The sequence below is a fragment of the Taurulus bubalis genome (genome assembly GCF_910589615.1).
Source record: "Taurulus bubalis genome assembly, chromosome: 5".
Classification (NCBI taxonomy): Eukaryota; Metazoa; Chordata; class Actinopteri; order Perciformes; family Cottidae; genus Taurulus; species Taurulus bubalis.
In genome coordinates, this window is record NC_136593.1 from 7,405,213 (window position 1) to 7,424,137 (window position 18,925).

General features: G+C 38.8%; 1 protein-coding gene across 2 annotated transcripts; it reads left to right on the plus strand.

Moving 5' to 3' along the window:
* The first annotated feature begins 246 nt into the window (after window positions 1-246).
* igfn1.4 (immunoglobulin like and fibronectin type III domain containing 1, tandem duplicate 4) lies at window positions 247-18,738 on the plus strand. Of its 2 annotated transcripts, none has more exons than XM_079218975.1 (23): window positions 247-284; window positions 4,750-4,840; window positions 6,151-6,273; window positions 6,556-6,695; window positions 7,624-7,723; window positions 7,929-8,010; window positions 8,100-8,292; window positions 8,433-8,546; window positions 8,972-9,140; window positions 9,316-9,588; window positions 9,731-9,961; window positions 10,324-10,383; window positions 12,931-13,046; window positions 13,266-13,407; window positions 13,496-13,789; window positions 13,967-14,269; window positions 14,592-14,771; window positions 14,865-14,993; window positions 15,097-15,176; window positions 15,354-15,546; window positions 16,330-16,626; window positions 18,091-18,417; window positions 18,499-18,738. In XM_079218975.1, the coding sequence occupies exons 2-23, from the start codon at window positions 4,795-4,797 to the stop codon at window positions 18,501-18,503; spliced, it is 3,597 nt and encodes a 1,198-aa protein (XP_079075101.1). In that variant the 5' UTR covers window positions 247-284; window positions 4,750-4,794; the 3' UTR covers window positions 18,504-18,738. The 2 variants fall into 2 exon arrangements, with proteins under 2 accessions (XP_079075101.1, XP_079075102.1); XM_079218976.1 differs by having other exon boundaries at window positions 254-284; window positions 4,727-4,840.
* Window positions 18,739-18,925: the final 187 nt, after the last annotated feature.

The following is an 18,925-nucleotide window of genomic DNA, read 5'->3' on the forward strand; positions in this document are numbered from 1 at the left end:
CCACTGAGCCTCAGTCGCCCCCCGTGCATTTGTCAGAAAAAGCCAGAGTCCTGGTCATCCCACCGAGAGGCTCCCTCCTCCCCCCTTGCTGGCGGTTGTGATTTATGCCAAAAACAAAACAGCAATCCCCTTTCTTGGCAGGCTCCATGTCATGACAACGTGGGTGCTTGTCGCAGAGTCATTGGCATTCCTGTAAGCATTAAATAGCTTAAAGACCAGAGAGGCAACACTCAAATATCAGACTGGGAAGTAGCACCACTCAAGAGGATCACAGGAGTACTGAGGTAAGTTCATCATCCAGCTTACATACAACACCATTCTGAGACGGAGGTGTTAAATATTTAGCCTTGGCATCAGTCGACACTGAACTAATCCTGTGGCCGATTCACTCTCAAGCCCAAAGATAACACGGAGTCAATGTGGCAAACTGTGGAAAGTGTTTGCCTATAGACACAATGGAGCTGCCTTGTTGTAGGAAGTGTGCTTTGTAAAGTCCACATTTTATTTTCCATCATTCACAGAATTTAAAAGCATGATGGGAGACTTTCACATTTTGCTGCTCAAGTGTTTACTCATATATGTACTTTTTGGATTCATGTTTCGTGTAAACTTTGTGCAAATATAAATCAGATATCAAAAGGTTATCTGAGTGATTCATAGATGCAAATATATGCTCATGTACACGTCCAATTGCAACAGTTGCTTCTTACCTCACGAGTTTGTGTGGTCACTTTAAAATGTATTCATTTGACTAAAATTCATAATTCTATCTATACTTTCCATCACACACAGATTGTTAGATAATAAGACATCAAATGACTACATGGCTGTTCCTGCCTGATTTTTCTCTGACAGCTTAAAGAAAATACTTTTAAAAGGACACCTTTCTTGTTTTTTTAACTCCAAGCTTTCACTTTCATATATTTACCTCAACACTGCCCAGATTCCGCTTCATCTGCTCACTGAAAAAGATGCATCGCAAACCATAAAATGTCTCTGTGACTAAGGCAAAAAGAGAACCTGGTAATAACCCAAAATCAAGCAAACCTGCCACTCAGATATGATGCATGCTAAGCATTGACATCATCTCCATAGATAGCCATGTGCTTTTTGAACATGCCCTTAGTAGTGTCTTGCCTCTAATTATTTTTATGATCCTCTTAGTCTCAGTCCCGTGCCGTATTTCAGCGCTGGTCACATGAGCAGCTGGTAGCCTTAACAGCAGCGTGCAACACAGGACATGTGAACGCCATAAAAAAACAACTCTCATAGCGAGGAGGCTGTTCACACGCCATGCAAACTTTTACAGTGAAAGAGAGGAGCTAAAAATGCATTTCGAGTGCAAAAATATCTTCTTTGACTTCTCACACTCGGAATTTCAGAGCACAGCAATTAGTGTGAAAAAAAAAAAGATAAAGTTCGAGAGCAGTGCTCATTATATTTACAATATACAGCACAATATCTGTTACCATGTAGAGTAACTCTTGAGAAAGTAAAATCCTTGAGACATCGATTTATTTGCAATGACATGTCAAGAGATGGAGAGTTGGGGTGTGTGTGTCTAGATCATCTTATTATAGCGATATATATACATCTGTCTAAGATGATCTAGACAGGCAGGTTTCACCCCATTACGACTCACTCATAATGTCAACAGTGATTTACATGCATATTAAGAGGTTCAAGATGGGATGTTCACAGTTTTATGTGGCATGTGACATATCGTATGACAATCCAGTTTGCTCATCTTCCATGTGGTCCGTCGACACCCAAGAACATCACGTGCCAATACTGGGTGGTGTTAGCCTTATACAAATACTATACATGGGAGAGGTCAAACATGTCAGGAATAAAGGTTCAATGTGTCTATTTTATCAACACGATGGCAACAGTGTCAACAGTTGTGTGGAACATTAATTCACACTGATGAATGTCATGCAATTGTTCATTCAAATTCCTTTTTCTTTCACAGTGTAACTTTCAATAAAAGGCTGTTTTCCCCCCAATAATAAAACGCATGCCACTAATTCAATTAAATTTGTATTGGTTGCATTTAACAACAGCTCTACGAAACGACTGCAATAATCTGGTGGTTTATTTAGTACGTCTGTCAAACAAAAATGTAGGGTTGAGCTCTTTAGCTGGAATTCAGGATTTAGTTTTGAAAAGGCACTGGCCCATCAGCTGCAGGAGCATATCAGAAATGCTATCAACAGCATAGACAGTGAAGTCAGCTGGTCTGTCCGTCATGCAGCTGCTCGGTCAGCCAGTGAGACCCAGTGTCTGTTCTATTCACCTTGAGGTACCTCCGGGGCTGAACCGTGAAGCCAATGTGAGCTGCCTTAAACTTGCATTTTGTTCTAATAGCCAGCAGGGGGCGACTCCTCCGGTTACAAAAATAAGTCTGATTGTATACAAGTCTCTGAGATAACGACCTGACTCCTCAGTTGATTTATTATAGTAAACATAAGTTTATAGAATGATTCGCTAGTTTCAAGTCTTCTCCAAAACAGCATGATGTTTATTTATTAAATGATGTTCCCATTTAGAGTCAAATAGACCATATAGTAGGATATGCTTTTGGACAGGGCTACCTTGTGATTGTCACTTCTGGTTACAAACAAACCCAGATGGCAAAAGCCAAAATCAAGGCTTCATAACGACAATACACAAACCCAGGGGTGACGCCACAGTGACTGGTGTGCACTTCTTATTTACAGCTGCTGTACTGTGTTCACACCAGGCTCTGCCATTAGATCAAAGATACATAACTCATATACAATGCACAGACTTTTCACAATGCACCAGAAGAGCATACTTCTCGTCTGCAATGGGATTGTTTTAATAGCAGACAATATGTCTGTGGTGGTGTTAATGTTAGCGGTAGGTGCTGTGATTACAATCTACAAGAGAACATGAGGGAACATGACCATCTCTCCCCCAAAGCTTTAAACCAAAGATCTATCAAAAGCTACAGGAAATAGCAGGACATTCTTGTAGCTGTAACAGAAAATGCATTTTAAATCCAGGCAATACGCTGCCTGCCACTTTTTTATTACCATGCATTAGAAAACTAACATTTTAACCTACACTGTAATTATGATGAGTGTCATACAATAAAAAACGGCTTGGAAAAGATGAGATTTTCAAATTATAATTATTTCTATTTACTTCTTCATTACCTGTTTTGGAAGGTATATTATATTGATCGACTGTCTTAACAAAGTCAACATGATTGCCTCGGCAGGCAGGTTGCTCTAATAGCAAGTACTCTTTACTTCAGCTTAAATTAAATTACCAAACTGTTTGCTAAACCTACTCCGATCAAATACCAATTAAAAAGGTCTTCTGTGGAGCTTTCTAGGAAATAAAGTTTGTTTACTTTCAATGGTAGTCACTAAAACGTATTGTGCGTATCATAGAGGTCTACAAAAACATGTAAGAGGCAAAATATATACTTTTGTAAATAGCAGTATTAAGTAAATTACTACTCTATTTTGACTTCCCATAATTTCATAGAACAGCAACTTTATTAGAATCAATACTGGTTGAAATAACAGATGTTACTGGTATTGGTGTGATTGTGTCTTACAGTCACAATGCAACAATTGGAGAGAGGCAAGTGCAGGTTTTTTTGGGCAAAAATGATGCAAGTATAAAATAAATAAATATATATATATATATATATATATACACACACACACACACACACACACACATATATATATTCACTTCACATGACTATCATATTGTTGGCTATCTAAAAAAATAGTAACATGTCTGTAAATCCACTTAAGCGATTAGCAACACTTACTCGATTGCAATTAATATTCCATTAATCTATTTTAGTGAAGTGACATTCGTCATTCTAAGTTTAGCAACCACGTGGGCAATGAAATATTGCCATGTACTATCAGAGACCCCTGCTGCGACTGGATCTGACAGATCATTAAAAAGAATTCACTTGATAAGCATGTCATAAATTTAACATCACGCCAGCCTGCTGCAGCTTAATGTGACGGAACACTTGAATAATGAAAGTTAAAACCTGCTCAGAAATTACATCATGAGGTTGATGAAACTTTACACTCCAGGTCCAATTTTAAGAGGTTTTTAATCTCGGGAATGTGATAACACTTGAGATACAGCAAGCAGCTGCATGGCATACACAGATGATCATGTTTTGAGCCTTTCACTGCAGCTATTCATGGTAATGTTTGGGGAGAGCGTTTTTATTTTAAACAAAAAGCATTTGTGACAATAAAAACATCTGCTTCCATACCTGGTGTTACTTTTGTTTCCCTTTGTAGCGCATGTGCCTGTTTTTGGGAGAAGCTGCAACTTTCTTCCTTTTGATCAACTAAACAGTCTTTTCAGGAATTTAACAGTAATTTACACACATTTAACCAATCCTAGCTATTCAAAGAGGCTTGCAAATCTTTTATTATCTCCACAATAGCTCAATAAACTGGAGGAGCACAGTGCACTTGATCAAATAAAGTACAAATTGAGGTATCAAAACGAGAGGCTCAATACAAACATCCTTCCTTTAACATCAATTGAGGCTCTAAGCCGGGACTTCGTCGACCTAAATTGAATTCTTACACAAATACAATAGCTTTCAAAGATTCTACAAATTTACAGCAAAATAATGCTTGAAAGCTACCAGTGAATTATTAACTGTACTCTGAAAAGATACGTAATCATCTTGTTTTTTTTTAAATAGATCCCTTCCATTCTCTGTTGCAGTTTGGAGAATCTTGCTGAATCTATCAAGGAGTCAAAGGATCTAAGATGTTTCGAAGAACAAAAGTGACGGATGGGACAGGCATCGGCCAAGGTACACACTCAAGTAAAATCTCATTTTCTACAGAAGGAACGTCCTATATCAAGTTTACGTCTGGTTTCTTTTCCTTCAAACTCTGAAGATCAATTAGATACACAGACGTGACGAGTAAGTTTGATCTCCTCGACAGACTCTGACAAAGTAATAAGATGACACAATTCCAGATCAGAGTCGAACACAATTGATAGAATGAGGTTGGCAAGGAGATCCATTTGTGAATAAATCTAAAGGAAATGGAGAATAGCCTATATCTAATAACCATCTGCCTCAGATGATTAAATAGCTGCTGGTATAAAGGCTTCATCTTACCTACACAAAATGCAGCTGCCTTTCCCAGTGATGCTCCTAAAATCTGACTTCACTCTTAAAGTTCAAGGCCGCAATTTGTCAATTAGCAACCGTGTTTAGACTTTACAAGAGGCCAACAGGAGCTCATAAAGTAGGTAAACATATATAGCAGACTGATCATAATAGTGTCCACTGAGGAGCAAATGAACTTTACAGGGTTAACGCTCCACTGCATCGGAAAATTAGAATCCATATTCATGTGTGTGTTTGTGCATTGATAAGACACATTACACACAACCTATTGTATATAGCTGAAACCTGATAGAGAAACCAGAACTAAATGTTGAAAACATTTCAGTTTTACCCGGGCTGCGCCAAATGCTGCTCTGTGTTTGTATTTGATTTCCTGTCCCTCAGTTTCACTATTTAAGTCTGATCCTTCGTGGAATGTAAAAACCATGCTGACGTGCTGTGTATGCTCTTTAACATGTGCCTTATCAGATCCTGCTGCAGAGAATGGTAAAGAAGGTAGGCTTAGCGGACAACAGAGAAGCCGTCACCAACTATCTTTTTTCCCCCCTCCCTCCTCACGAAGGCATGACGTGCAATCGGTTTATTAATACACTGTATGAGCGTACATATGATTTGTGCGTAGATATGTAGGTGCATCACTACATATCTGTTCTCAGGTTGAAAGTTAGGCATGGATTCCCAAGAAGGAGAAAAAAAAAAGGTTAACAGGATGAAGCTATTGAAATGTAAATGTCGTAAACATGTGACACAAGCAAGACTTATACAGCAGAGCCACAAACACACAGCTCTGGATGATAAGTAACTGATATACTGAGTAACATCACACATTCTAATATATCATCTATTAGAATGTATTTCAGCATGGATCATGAGGGTGATGAGTTGATTACAAAACAACGATTGATGGTTACGTTTCTCATTCTCTTCTCTTTTCAAGTGTCACATGTGCTGTCACTGACATTTATTTTTCCCGATGCCGACAGTGGGGATAAAGATAAAATCGAGGGTCCCCGGGGTGATGATTACGCAGTTTATCGAGATGCTGCCAGAGGGGAAGAGCCATCCAGACTTCACCCGCAAGCCGATTGCTTTGACCATTCAAGAGGGTACGTCTGATAGCATGAGAATCATTAAAAAAAACGAATACCACAGAATATGATATGGTGGAATTTCCATGATTCTGCATAATGGATTAGATCCATGACGTTTGTGCAATGGGCCAGCAAACACCCACAACTCCTGTGCTAGTCAGATAGAATTAAACACACACTGGCTTCAATTTAAAACCAGGAAAGTTATAAGATTAGCTAAATCTATGTTGGTGTAACTTTGTATAAGACATATTTTCCACCGTGAGGTGACCTTGTCTTTTCTTTTTCTTTCTACAGGCAAATTTGCTTATTTTAAAGCGATTGTCACTGGAGACCCACAGCCGACCGTAACGTGGAGCAGAAATAATGGAGATGTGTCCGATACATCAAGATATCAGACTAAATATGATCCCAATTCCAATGAGCATACATTTGAGGCAAGCGAAAAAGGGCTATCAAATGACAGTGATACTATGCAGTAAGGGAGTGGCACAAAAAAAAAATAGCCCCGAGAAAAATAGATTAATTCACAGAGAATGCGATAGGGCACAAAAAAAAAATCAATTTCATAATATCAATGTCATTCAGCCTTCTGACCCATCACTTTGCTTTGCCAATTACTTTTTCTATAAAAAAGGTGATTTAACGCATCTTGGGAGGCGCGCACTCCAACGTCAGTTACATTAAATGGACTGAACACGTCCACCAACATATCCAGTCAATGTAACTTAAGGCATGCATGTTACACATCAAGGGGCCATCGACCAATCAAGTAGAGTGCAAGGACTGGAAATTGTTCTGAGTGTTTCAATCAAATTGGTCCGTCTGGTGCAAGACGTCACATTGGAATGCATTAGATCACTTTTCATTGGATACTCCACAACAGTGGCTCCCAAACGGGGTTAATACCCAAATGGGTCCATTTGCATTTGGGGGGGGGGAGGGTACAGGGAAACAGCTACGCTAATTTGGGAAAATATTTAAATATATCCACTAATCCAATAAACTAGCTGTGATAGGCTGATAAGGGACCTGGGTGAGTTTTAACAACTTAACACCACATGATAAAGTGAAGGCATTAAAACCAGGAGCACAGCAGTTGAATAGTTTTCTAAAATAATTGGTTAAATAGTTGAAAAATACAGTTTCTTCAACTTAAAAAACAAAGTAGAAATGGAACCAAAAAATATAAATAAATTTGGAGTAAAAAAAACAAACAAAAAAAAAACACGTTGAATAATGTGTACTTGAACTGATCTGATGGGGCTGTGTGGGTGCATAACAAGACTAAAAAAGGTTGGGAAAAACTGACAAACTATTTCACCCACTAGGTTTAGTTTACTGAGCGCGTCTTATGTCTTCCAGATGCCAAATGTCAAGCCAGATCAAGCCGACACCTATAAATGCTTTGCCAAAAATGAATTTGGACAAGCCATTGTGACAGTTGTTCTGAACGTCATTGCAGGTAAGAAATGTCTGCATTTAACGAATATGACAAAGGGATTTAAGTAATATAATTTCATCTGATACAGCTTGTAGACTCAAGCATTCCCAAAGCTACTTCAAATTGAGTAACCGTGGATCCCAATTTGAATCTCTGCAGTCCCTCGTGTCTGTTATTTAGTTACATGATTGTATAATAATGTGAGAATCCTCTTTTCTGCTTTCAGTTGGTTTCAAAAAGAACAAAGTCCAGCAGGAAGCAGCTGAATCCCCCGATGGGAATTTTAAGACTGTACTAAAAAGGAGAAGGTGGGGTTGTGTTACAAGTGTTGACGGCTTCTGTGTTTCAAAAGATTTCTGGTGTTTCTCAACTAAATGCTCCCTCTTTTCATTTCCAGTAACGTCCGGCCGAAATCTGAGCAACCTGAGAAAAAAGATGGAGAGATCGATCCTAAATTTTGGGAGCTCTTAATGAGCTCCGACAAGAAAGACTATGACCGCATCTGTGCCGAGTTTGGAGTGACTGACTTTCGTTGGATGCTAAAGAAACTTAATGAAATGAAGAAAGACAGGGAGGAAGAACAAGCTGAGGTTTGTCGTATTCTCATTTTGATAGGTTTGCCTTGATTATGAGGTTTGAAGCTGCTTAGCTACAGAAAAACCAAAATGTTGACTGTTATAAGAAGGCAATTCTGTAAGAAAACTTATGTCTCATTCTGTTTTTGTCCTAGTTTGTCAGCAACCTGTCTAACCTGAAACACATCCATGTCAATGCAGATGGCACTGCATCCTTTGAGATTGACATGGACCTTAATGAACCAAGCAGCTCAATATTCCTGTACAAGGTTGGTGTGAAAACAAAATGATAGTAGCCCTACAACACTAAAGAGAAGCAAGTTACTCAAATAAATCAACTGGAGCCATCCTCAAGGCCCCCTTATTAATTAATTTACTGATTTAATTGCAATCTGGCCAGTTCTTGTAAATATGCATCAAGTTATCTGGAGTAAGTCCTCGATGGACCAGCATCATTGGGCCCATCCACTAGTTAACTCCTACCTCTGAGACACCTCATTTTGCTAAGAGATTAAAAACACAACAATCAATAAACAGTCTCCTAGATTTTATGGCCATACGGTTGAAAATGTTTTGATCAAATACTGCTATGATGCTTTCTATTTGAACTCAAATGATTGGCATTTATTCAGCTATTTCCTTGCAAGCACAAGTTGAAGCAGACTAACTGTAATTTACATTATTATCCCCACAGGATGGTGTAATGGTTCCATATACAAAGGAGTTGGGAGATCAGATGAAGCACACTCTTAAACGAGTGGGGAAAAAGTATATTTTCAGTTTGAGGGACCTAATGCCAGACGATGCTGGACTGTACCAGTTGGATGTAGGGGATGTGAATATGTTTTCCACTGACTTTAAAAGTAAGTTACCCTTACACGCACAACAAATGCGTCTCCCAAATTGAAGCAGAGGAATATAATGTCTTCGATGTTTAAAAATAAAATAGCCCTAATTCTAAAGTTTTCTCTAATAATTATCATTCATGCAAATATAACATACATTTTACTGTAAAATGCATTGCTTGCTATTTTTCAGTCCCCATGGTGGACTACTTGGTGAAGATTCAGGAAGTGAAGGCAATAGAGAGAGAAGATGCCGTCTTCGAGTGTGTCCTGTCCAATCCCTTTTCAAAGATTTTGTGGTTTGGCAAGAATTTACCGCTGGAACAAGACGATAAATATGATATCCAGGTCTCAGAAGACAAGCTCATTCACAGGCTAGTGGTCAAAGACTGCTTGATAGTAGACAAAGGAATTTATTCCGCCTGCGCAGGAATAAAATCTTGCAATGCATGGCTTATTGTTGAAGGTAAGATATTATACTCCAGAACATGAATCTATATGATTCAATCATGGTTAATGGTCATGGTTTCTCATGGAATAATAATGGGAAAGAAAAATATTCCTGATTCATTCTGAAAAGTGGTCCCTTTCATTGTTTTTGTATACAGCTGATAAAGATGCACAAAAGGGCAAAAAAACAGCGAGGAAAACCACAAGGGCAGGAGGATCTGGGATGGATCTGCAGAAGGTTGCCGAAGAGCAGCAAACTAAATTAGTGAAGGAGAGAGAAGAAAGGAAAGAGCAGATCATAGCGGCGGCAGCTGCACCTCCACCTGAATCTCCTCCAGCTCTTGCACCCATTCAGGCTGAACCACAGGCAGCTAAAGACGCTGAGCCAAGTAAGAATGCCGACCACGACGTTTAGGAAACACTATCTTCAATTCACAAACAAGGATGCTGTATTGGAAACTCGTCTATTTTAGTTAAGGCTAATACGAATGGGATAATCAGTAATAAACAGTAGCTCTTGACGTTAATATCAATATATGCGATTACTGTATTTCTTTTACATCTTTCTAAAAATGGCACCATAGGCAGCAACAGTATTAACAGTATATTAAATTAAGTCCACATGATTTCAGAAAATGGTTTGGGGGAAAAGTTAATTATTACAATATCCTTTTCGTATCCATTTGCATAAATCACTTGCTGTGATATTTTGTTGATATGGCTACCACTAACTAGTTTTAATGCTTGTTAGGAATTGTAAGCGAACCAGCTGCAGTGGCGGATCCACCTGTTGTGGAGGTAGAAATAACTGGTAAGAAACTTGAATTGTTGCGACAACCTCCGCATGCATTCTGAGCGGAATATGACAGCTATTTCAACTATAATGGTCTCAGTAGTAAGTTCCTTTATCCTGATATTAAAAAAATAAACTGTGCATCAAAACTGTTGTTCCTGTAATATTTGGGCTGTATTTCCTGTTGTGTTGTCAGCTCATTATGTGATTGGCTGCTTCTTTAGGCTGCATTGAACCCAAATGCACTGCGTTGCTTTTCTCCAAAAGTTGATTGAGCTTTTTGCCACAGGATACTGTGTTGATATTTTTGCAATCCCCAGTGACGCATCTTATACGCACTGCACACATGAAAGTGGATGAAAGGACTGGCGTTTTTCTGCCGACGTGCCTGATTTTGTGTGAATAAAGCCTTATTGTTGCTCTCTTGCTCTCATGCAGTGCTTCTGCATGTTTTAGCCTTCTTTTTTTTAAGTCACACTATTGTTTAAAGCATGCTGTAGTTTTTAAATATGTTTATGATTGTTTTCCACCATACATAAAGCAGACATGTCCCTGCAATATATAACTCATGCAGAGATTTGAAACATGCCTGATCCATCTCAATATTATGTCTGTATGTTAATGTTGTAATGGCTTTAGTGTATTTGCATGTGCAGACTGTTTGGAACAGTTAATAATAGAAACATGGTCTTTAAAATGGTAAAAGTAGTTCGTAGCAACAATCAATCCAAATGCTCAATCTCTGACTCCTTACGGATTTTACAAATTGGATAACTGAACATCTAATTAAAAGTAATAATACCTAGATAAATAAATCTGGATCACTGAACATCAAACAAATTAATACATACCAAAATGAATAGCTCATATTAATCTGATAAACAGAATCCTAAAGTGAGCGATTTCATTTCATGATAGTTTTGTGGCTTGATTATTTGGAAGAGATAAAGTAACAGTTGAATTAATTATTTTCTTCCCCGTTTAACCGTTTTGTATCGTGGACAAAGAGCTCAGAGTTGCGTTATAAATTCAAGACCAGAATGACGCAATATAAATGAGGGTCCATTCACCAAATCCATTTTAGTCTACATTGAAACATAATTCAAAGTATAGACTGCCGGAGCCCATTCCTGTCGATAACAATAGTTTGTAAAATGTCCCATCTGTGCCAATTAATCTGTTTAATTTCCTCCGTCCACCACTGCTGTTTTGAAAGAAAATCCCAAATGAGTGGAGTGGATTCAACTTAATTTTGTTTCATCTCTGTATGTTCAAAACTGGCAATATTATTGGAATGCAAAGCAGCATGGTTCAAAGTGTAATTACAGTAAGGGTGAAGGCAGTGACCCGTAAATTTGGCAACTAAAACACCCAGGAGAGCATTTAGAAAAAATTTAGTTTTCATGAAAAGAAAACTTTCAAATGCAACATTACAATGGAAAAATCTAAACTCCTCCCACTCCACCACCCTAACGACATTTCCAAAAGGTGCAACACTATGGCATACTTTGGAAAATGGTCTTGAATCTTAAATTACACAAAACCTTTTATCAGAACAAAGTATACACACATTCATGAGGGCAGGTACACATCTCAACTGTCTTCATACTGTGTGTGATCACTGATAGGTCATTCAGATGATTCAGTCCAATCATCAGCAGCACCAGCTGCAGACTCAGGAAGTGGTAAGTGTGACAACAAGGGAGCGAATCACATGGAGGGAGTAAATGACTAAGCAAAGTTTAAATGACTTACTGTTGTCCTTGCTGTTAGGCAAATCAGTCGAGGAAGTCGTTCGCTGTGAAAGGCTTGATCCGCCACTTGCAGATGCAGGAGGTGGGATGTACTGAAAGTACAATTAACACAGACATTAAACAACTAAAAAAATAATTTTATTAGTAACACAAGTGTTTTAAAATTAACCAATATATAATCAAATTATGGTATTTTCTCTAACAGTTTCTCAAAAGTCAAATAATAAATGTATATAAAGAGGGTGTATAACAATAATCATCATGTGTAAAATAAAAAATAAAAGATTAAATAAACTAATACTGTAACAAAGACTCACACTGTTCAAACTTGCTCATGTCGTCTCATTGGGTTTCTTAACAATGTTTGCCAAGTTTTATGTTTGCTGCTTATCAATGTGTTTGCTTTTGATGTCATGACCTTGCTTTGAAACTTGGGTTTATCTTTAACTTTCTAACACTATAACACTTAACAAATATTTGAACCATTTATTTGCAATGCATTTATTGAAAAACAATTAGTGTATAGATGTTTTTCATGTTATGATCATACTTTCAATTCCTCACCATTTACACGGTGGAAGAATTCACAAATTGTTCAAAGGAGTAAAACATGTTAGGTACAATTCAAACATTAACAGGAAACCATTGATTTTGATGATGAACCATATACATTGTATTGAGAAGAGATTAAAAGCATATGTGTAGGTAACTGATTTATTAGTACTTGTGTACTTTTATTGAGCATACAGAACTGGAAGATGCTGCACATGAAGGTGCAAAGTAGTGAGTCATTTTGTTTTATGTTGCCCAGAGCCTGGGATTACCTGTGGACTTTCTGATGTTTATGTTCTTCGTGGAACTCCGGCTGAATTAACAGTGAAGATGAACATTGACCGTGATGGCAGCTGGCTCAGAGACGGAGAGCAGGTACAACATACTTACAATATGGACACATTGTTTTACTTAAAGAGTAAATCGGGAGAGCAAAGGTACGATAATTCCTATGTTTTCAGCATTAGAAATGACAAATTTAAAAGTACAAAATAACTAATTGTCTTGCATAAGTGGAAGTTTTTGTCCTTTAGCAAATGTTGTTTTGCAACACACAAAAGTATAATGCTCTCCCTTTAACATTTTATTTGCTAGTTGGACTCAGGTGCTGGGGTCACCATAACCAAAGATGGAACCTCTCACCTGCTGACAATTCAAAACTGCAAAGACGACGACTCTGGAGTTTATCGTTTTGCATCCGGGGATCAGAGTACACAAGGAAAGGTCACTATCGGAGGTAGGATTTACTCCCCTGTGTTGTGAACCATATTGAATGCCACAACTACCTCTGTGCATTACACTGAATTACATTTTTTGTTTCACAGGCGTACCTGAATTTGACCCAGACGACCTTCACAAGTTCTCCAAACCTGTGATTATACGAGTCGGCCAGAATGCTGCTTTCAAGATGCCTTTTCCTCCTCAGGAGTCTTTGGTGGTCAGTTGGTTCAAGGACGGCACTGAGATCAAAGACGGAGGAGGAGTCAAGATCGTGAGGGAGCCCAATCACAGCCGGCTGCTGCTCAGAGACTGCCTGCGGACAGACGCAGGGGAAATAAAGATCCAACTCAAAAACCCATTTGGGGCTGTGGAGGCCACATCTACACTTATTGTGCTTGGTAGGAAAAAAAAACAAGAAAAGTTAGAACTACTGGGAGATAAGAAAATTACATTTCCAGTATTAGTTTACCCCTCAACTCAGGGCCACGCTCAAAAATAAAAACACAACTATCACCTTACTGCGCATCACATTTATAGCGCTACATTTGAAATGTAACACAATATTTTTGTGATAGATCGACCCGGTCCTCCGGAGGGTCCAGTGGAGACCGTTGAAACAACCTCATCTTTAATTGAGATTAAATGGAACCCTCCCAAAGACGACGGCGGCTCCGCTGTCACCAACTATATTATAGAACGGCAGCAGGCGAGAGAAACTCTGTGGACGAAACTTGGGGATGTTTCAGCTGACAAGACCTCCATCAGAGACAGGAATGTGACCCACGGAAAGAAATACAACTACCGCATCTACGCCGAAAACCCCGAAGGCCTCAGCGACACCCTGGAGACCGCCGATAGCATTATGGCTGGCATAATGAGTAAGTGCAGGGGGGGGGGGGGATCTCATTTGCCATTCCTCAGCAAATCCCATGTTAATATCCCTCAGGTTGTAACAAATGAAAATGCCTCTGGGTAGTTTTGTAATTGCTTCAAATAGTTTGTCACCAGAACTATTTAGTCACTGTAGAAAGCCTACCTTTTATCATTGCTGTAAAGATTGCTCCATCTCCAGGAGGAATAGTTTGCGATATCCTGCAGTGGTATCATGTAGATGTCCTTGATTTATTCCATGCCTTTAATCCCCACTTAACTATTAATAAGGAGCTTCCTCAATTCAGTTGACTATTTGTCATTCCTTAGTACTCGCCGGTTCACCTGGTGCCCCCACAGTGGTGAGTGCCTCTAAAACCTGCGTCAACTTGACCTGGACCCCCCCGGAGGACGACAAAGGAGTACCGATTATTGGTTACCAATTGGAGAAACGAAAGAAGGACACAACTCTGTGGATTGCCCTGAATGCACTTAATGAACCAATTGAAGGTTTGTCAGAAAGACGCGTGTTTTGATTAAAAGGGACATTTGCTTCTTTTTCATCATGTCTTTTTCCTGAAACGCTTTGAATTGTATTCTCAGACGTGAAGTATGCAGTGAAAGAGGTCACTGAGGGAGCAGAGTATGAGTTCAGGGTTTCTGCGATTAATGAGTCCGGATCAGGAGACCCAAGCCCTCCCTCCGCCATGGTGTGCGCAAAGAACCCCAACAGTAAGCAGTTAACTTCCTCCGTTGTGCATATTAATAATTGAACTATGTTATCCAGAGCAATGTTTGCTCCCTGTCTGCATTCATGTTGTTTGTTTTCTTCCAGTGAGACCTTGTTTTAAAGACCCAGAGGACTTCATTGTTGTCAGAGCAGGAAATTCAGCACGTGTCAAAATTTGCTATGAGGTAAGCCTACAAGCTGAGGCCATGGTGTGAATACTACATCTTTTCAAGTCAGTGCATTCCACATTTCATTCCGCCATTCCAGCCATGTCGTATTCTTGAGTGATGAGTTTATTAGAGTGTGACATGACTGCAAACGCCTCATACTTCATCTCATTTACCCAATATTAATGTCTCCAGGCTGAACCTCCACCTCAGATCACTTGGCTGAAGGATGATGAGCCAATACCCCCGTGTATTAATATCATCAATACAGAGGGAATGTCTCAGCTCATTATCCCCTCATCAAAGCGCTCAGATTCAGCCATTTACACGATCAAAGCCAAAAACTCTGTGGGTGAGGCTTCATTTGACATCGAGGTCAGAGTCACAGGTAAGAACAAACTATGATATACTATGATGAGCGCAGAAAAGTTCTGGAAAAATAAGTGATATTTGTGTGCCGATATTATCTGCATCAGAATTCGAATAAGGATTGTGGCAAAGTAAGTTATGCACTTAAAAGAAATAGTTTTGTGCATATAAAACAAAATATTCAGAGGAAATAAAAATATAGGCAAATTACTGCAAAAGTCAACATAAAAGAATATAAAAATTACAATAAAAATGTAACAAACATACTACTACTTCTAAGACAAATGTACAACATAGCAGTTTTTAGAATGAAAAAGCTGTGTAGTTCTGTGTAGAATGTGCAAGTTAGTTTGACAATCCGCTCCTTGCAACAAGGAAATAATTGAAATGCTTGAGATGGGTTCCACTGGCCAGAGGAGAACGTCATTAATATCGACACTCAACAATATTAATTGGCTCATATTTATCCAATTAAATATCAATGACACACCAATGTATTGGCAACCGAATGTCAAACCCTAATTAACAGTGATCCTTTTAAATGGAATGAGAAACATAATTCTTACTATGTAACATGCAGTAATAGGATGTGATTAACTTAACAAATGCAAATGTAATCCTGACCAAATCCCAGAGGAATGCAAGGCTTCTCAAGTATGGTAAGATTATAGAAGGTTTCAAAGCAGCCACAGTGCAAAGAAATTAAGGAAAATGGCTTCTAAAAAAGAAAAGGAGGGAAAATGGAACAAATGTTGAGCAATTGATTCAGTCCTCTCTAACATCGTATTGCATGTGTTGCTAGATGAACCCAAAACTCCAGGGCCAGTGGCGCTGGAGCAAACGGTCCACGACAAAGTGGCGATATCATGGGCTCCTTCTCCAGACGAGGAGCTCGACGACCGCCTTTACTACGTGGTGTCTCAATGCGAGTCCAACACCAGAGTGTGGAAGAACATAGCAGACCGCCTCTTCACTAACACATACACAGTCAACAACATCCTTCCTGGGGTACAGTACCATTTCCGGATCTACGCCAAGAATGATATGGGCCTCTCAGATCCTTCTCAGTCACCTACACTGGGCGTCAACAGCAACAGAGGTGGGTTATTATAGTTGTTCCTGTTTAGGTATTACAAGAAAGCACCATGGCACATGTGTCTGACAATTTAAAGTTTAATCCGTTTGTAAGAATGTTGTACTCTGCTCTAAAAAATTAATATTGAATCATCATGTCCAATAACATTATATAATTGACTCAATCTAATCTGTTTCAAATAGGCATGAGCCATGACTCCAATGTGCAACAGCTGATGATCAGGGCTGGACATTGACAGAAACAGTAACTTTACCTTGCTGTTCATTGTAAAAAGTAGTCTCTATTTAAACTTGACAGAAACAAAATAAAACAAATTAAACCATCTTGGTTAGTTGTTCTACTATTCCAACAATCACCTGGTTTCAGAAGCTCGGCATTTGTAGTTATAATCATGTTGTATATGGTACTTAGAGCTAGTGTTAGGAAGTTAAACAGGTAATAATTCCCTCTCTAATAACTTTTTTTATATTGCTGTGAAAACATCTCTTTCAAACAACTGGACTTTTTTAAGTTTCTTGCCCAATAAATATCGGCGACTAGAAAGCAATAATGCCAATCTCTCAATCGCATGTTTTTACTGAATATCATCCGATCCCTAATTGGGAGTTTACTTGCCTTGGCAAGAGCTAATGCTGTGCCTTGATGATAGTTCAATATTACAGCTTCTGTTTGTTTGGAAAGATCAGACTTCAGTAACCATAAAACTAGTCAGACTCCTAAACAATCACACCATCCCAACAGTTCTGAAGTTGTCTGTTCCCCTATCACCCCCCTAGTAGCAGTTTAGCTTCAGTACTGTATGTGCTCCCTAACTGCCCTAGTACACTAATACCTTTACCAACTGTTGAAATTGAATATATCAGCGGTGGTTACAGTCCAAATTTGGAGTAAATGTGTTATGTACAGAGCCTCAATCCCAATTTTAGCCATGCTAGTAGGCTATGTGAAAAAAAGGATGGCATCATTGGTCGGTCCAAAGATCAGTGGACTCAAGGTTTTCAATTACCCAGTAAAATATCCCAATGTCTACTACATGGTTCGGTGCAACATTAACGGTTCCTCAATGATTCATCCTGATGACTTTAGTTGTACCCTGATTTTTAACATGGCTCCATCAGTTCAAAATGCATATTTGTCAAATAGCAATTATGACCAAATACCTGAGAGCTAAAAAGGCATTACTACCAGCCTCAGCATTTCATGTTAGTAAGGTAAGATGGTGAGCATGTTGTCATAGTCACTGTGAGCCTTTTGATGTGTTGACATAAACCTAGATACAACATCCCAGAGAAGGAATCAGGGTTGTAGACTCTCAGTCTTTGAAATCTGATTACTTCATTGCGTAGAATCTATTATATTCCAGAGCTGGGTAATACAAGAAAATGTCTGAAACATTTCTGGATCGATACGATTATAAATGTGACTGAAACTATATTTTCAATACTTTTTTTTCCTCCCCCTATCAAGTTCCAATACCTTCAAATAAAGATAATTCATCAGAGATCAGCTTTGAGAGGCCTCCATCCATCTTGGTGCCTCTGAAAGTCCACACACCACCAAAAGGTTACAAACTCTACATGACATGTGCTGTCCGGGGATGCCCTACGCCCACTGTATCCTGGTACCTGAACGACGTCTGCATCAACTCAGACCACAACTACTACATCACCAACGCATTTGGTGTGTGCTCCTTGTACATTCTCAGAGTCCGGTCAAAAGACAGCGGCGTCTGTAAAGTTGTTGCAGTCAACTCTTTTGGCCAGGCAGAGTGTTCTACTAAACTTATTGTTAGAGGTAAGGTTTAACTTTAAAATTGGAATAGTTTCAGAATAATCCATTTTGGTTCATGCTTATAATGAATATTTTTCTCAACAGATTAAAATGGCATGAAGCCATTCAGCATGCTCCTCATACCGACATATTCTGGACAATAAGGAAGGGGAATGTTTTTTGTTTTACTACATACACTGCATTAATTTATTTGCAATGTGACAATTTACAATTGTTAACCCATCATCAGAAATAATAGCACAAGTGAAGTGACACACTGAAGGGAAAAGACATCTGTCAAAAATAGCTTGTGGCAACTCCAATAAATCAAGCAACTGACAAGTGTGTTGCGTTCTTTTTGGTCTTGTTTTGTCCCTGAATTATTCCTTTATCAATAACTTTGCATATATTCTTCACCAACTTCACTGACATGGCTGTCATTTAAGCAGCGGATGTTTCCAGCATGTCTTTGGTAAATGGACCCGTACTTGTATAGTGCTTTTCTAGTCTTCTTCAAAGCGCCTTAACACTA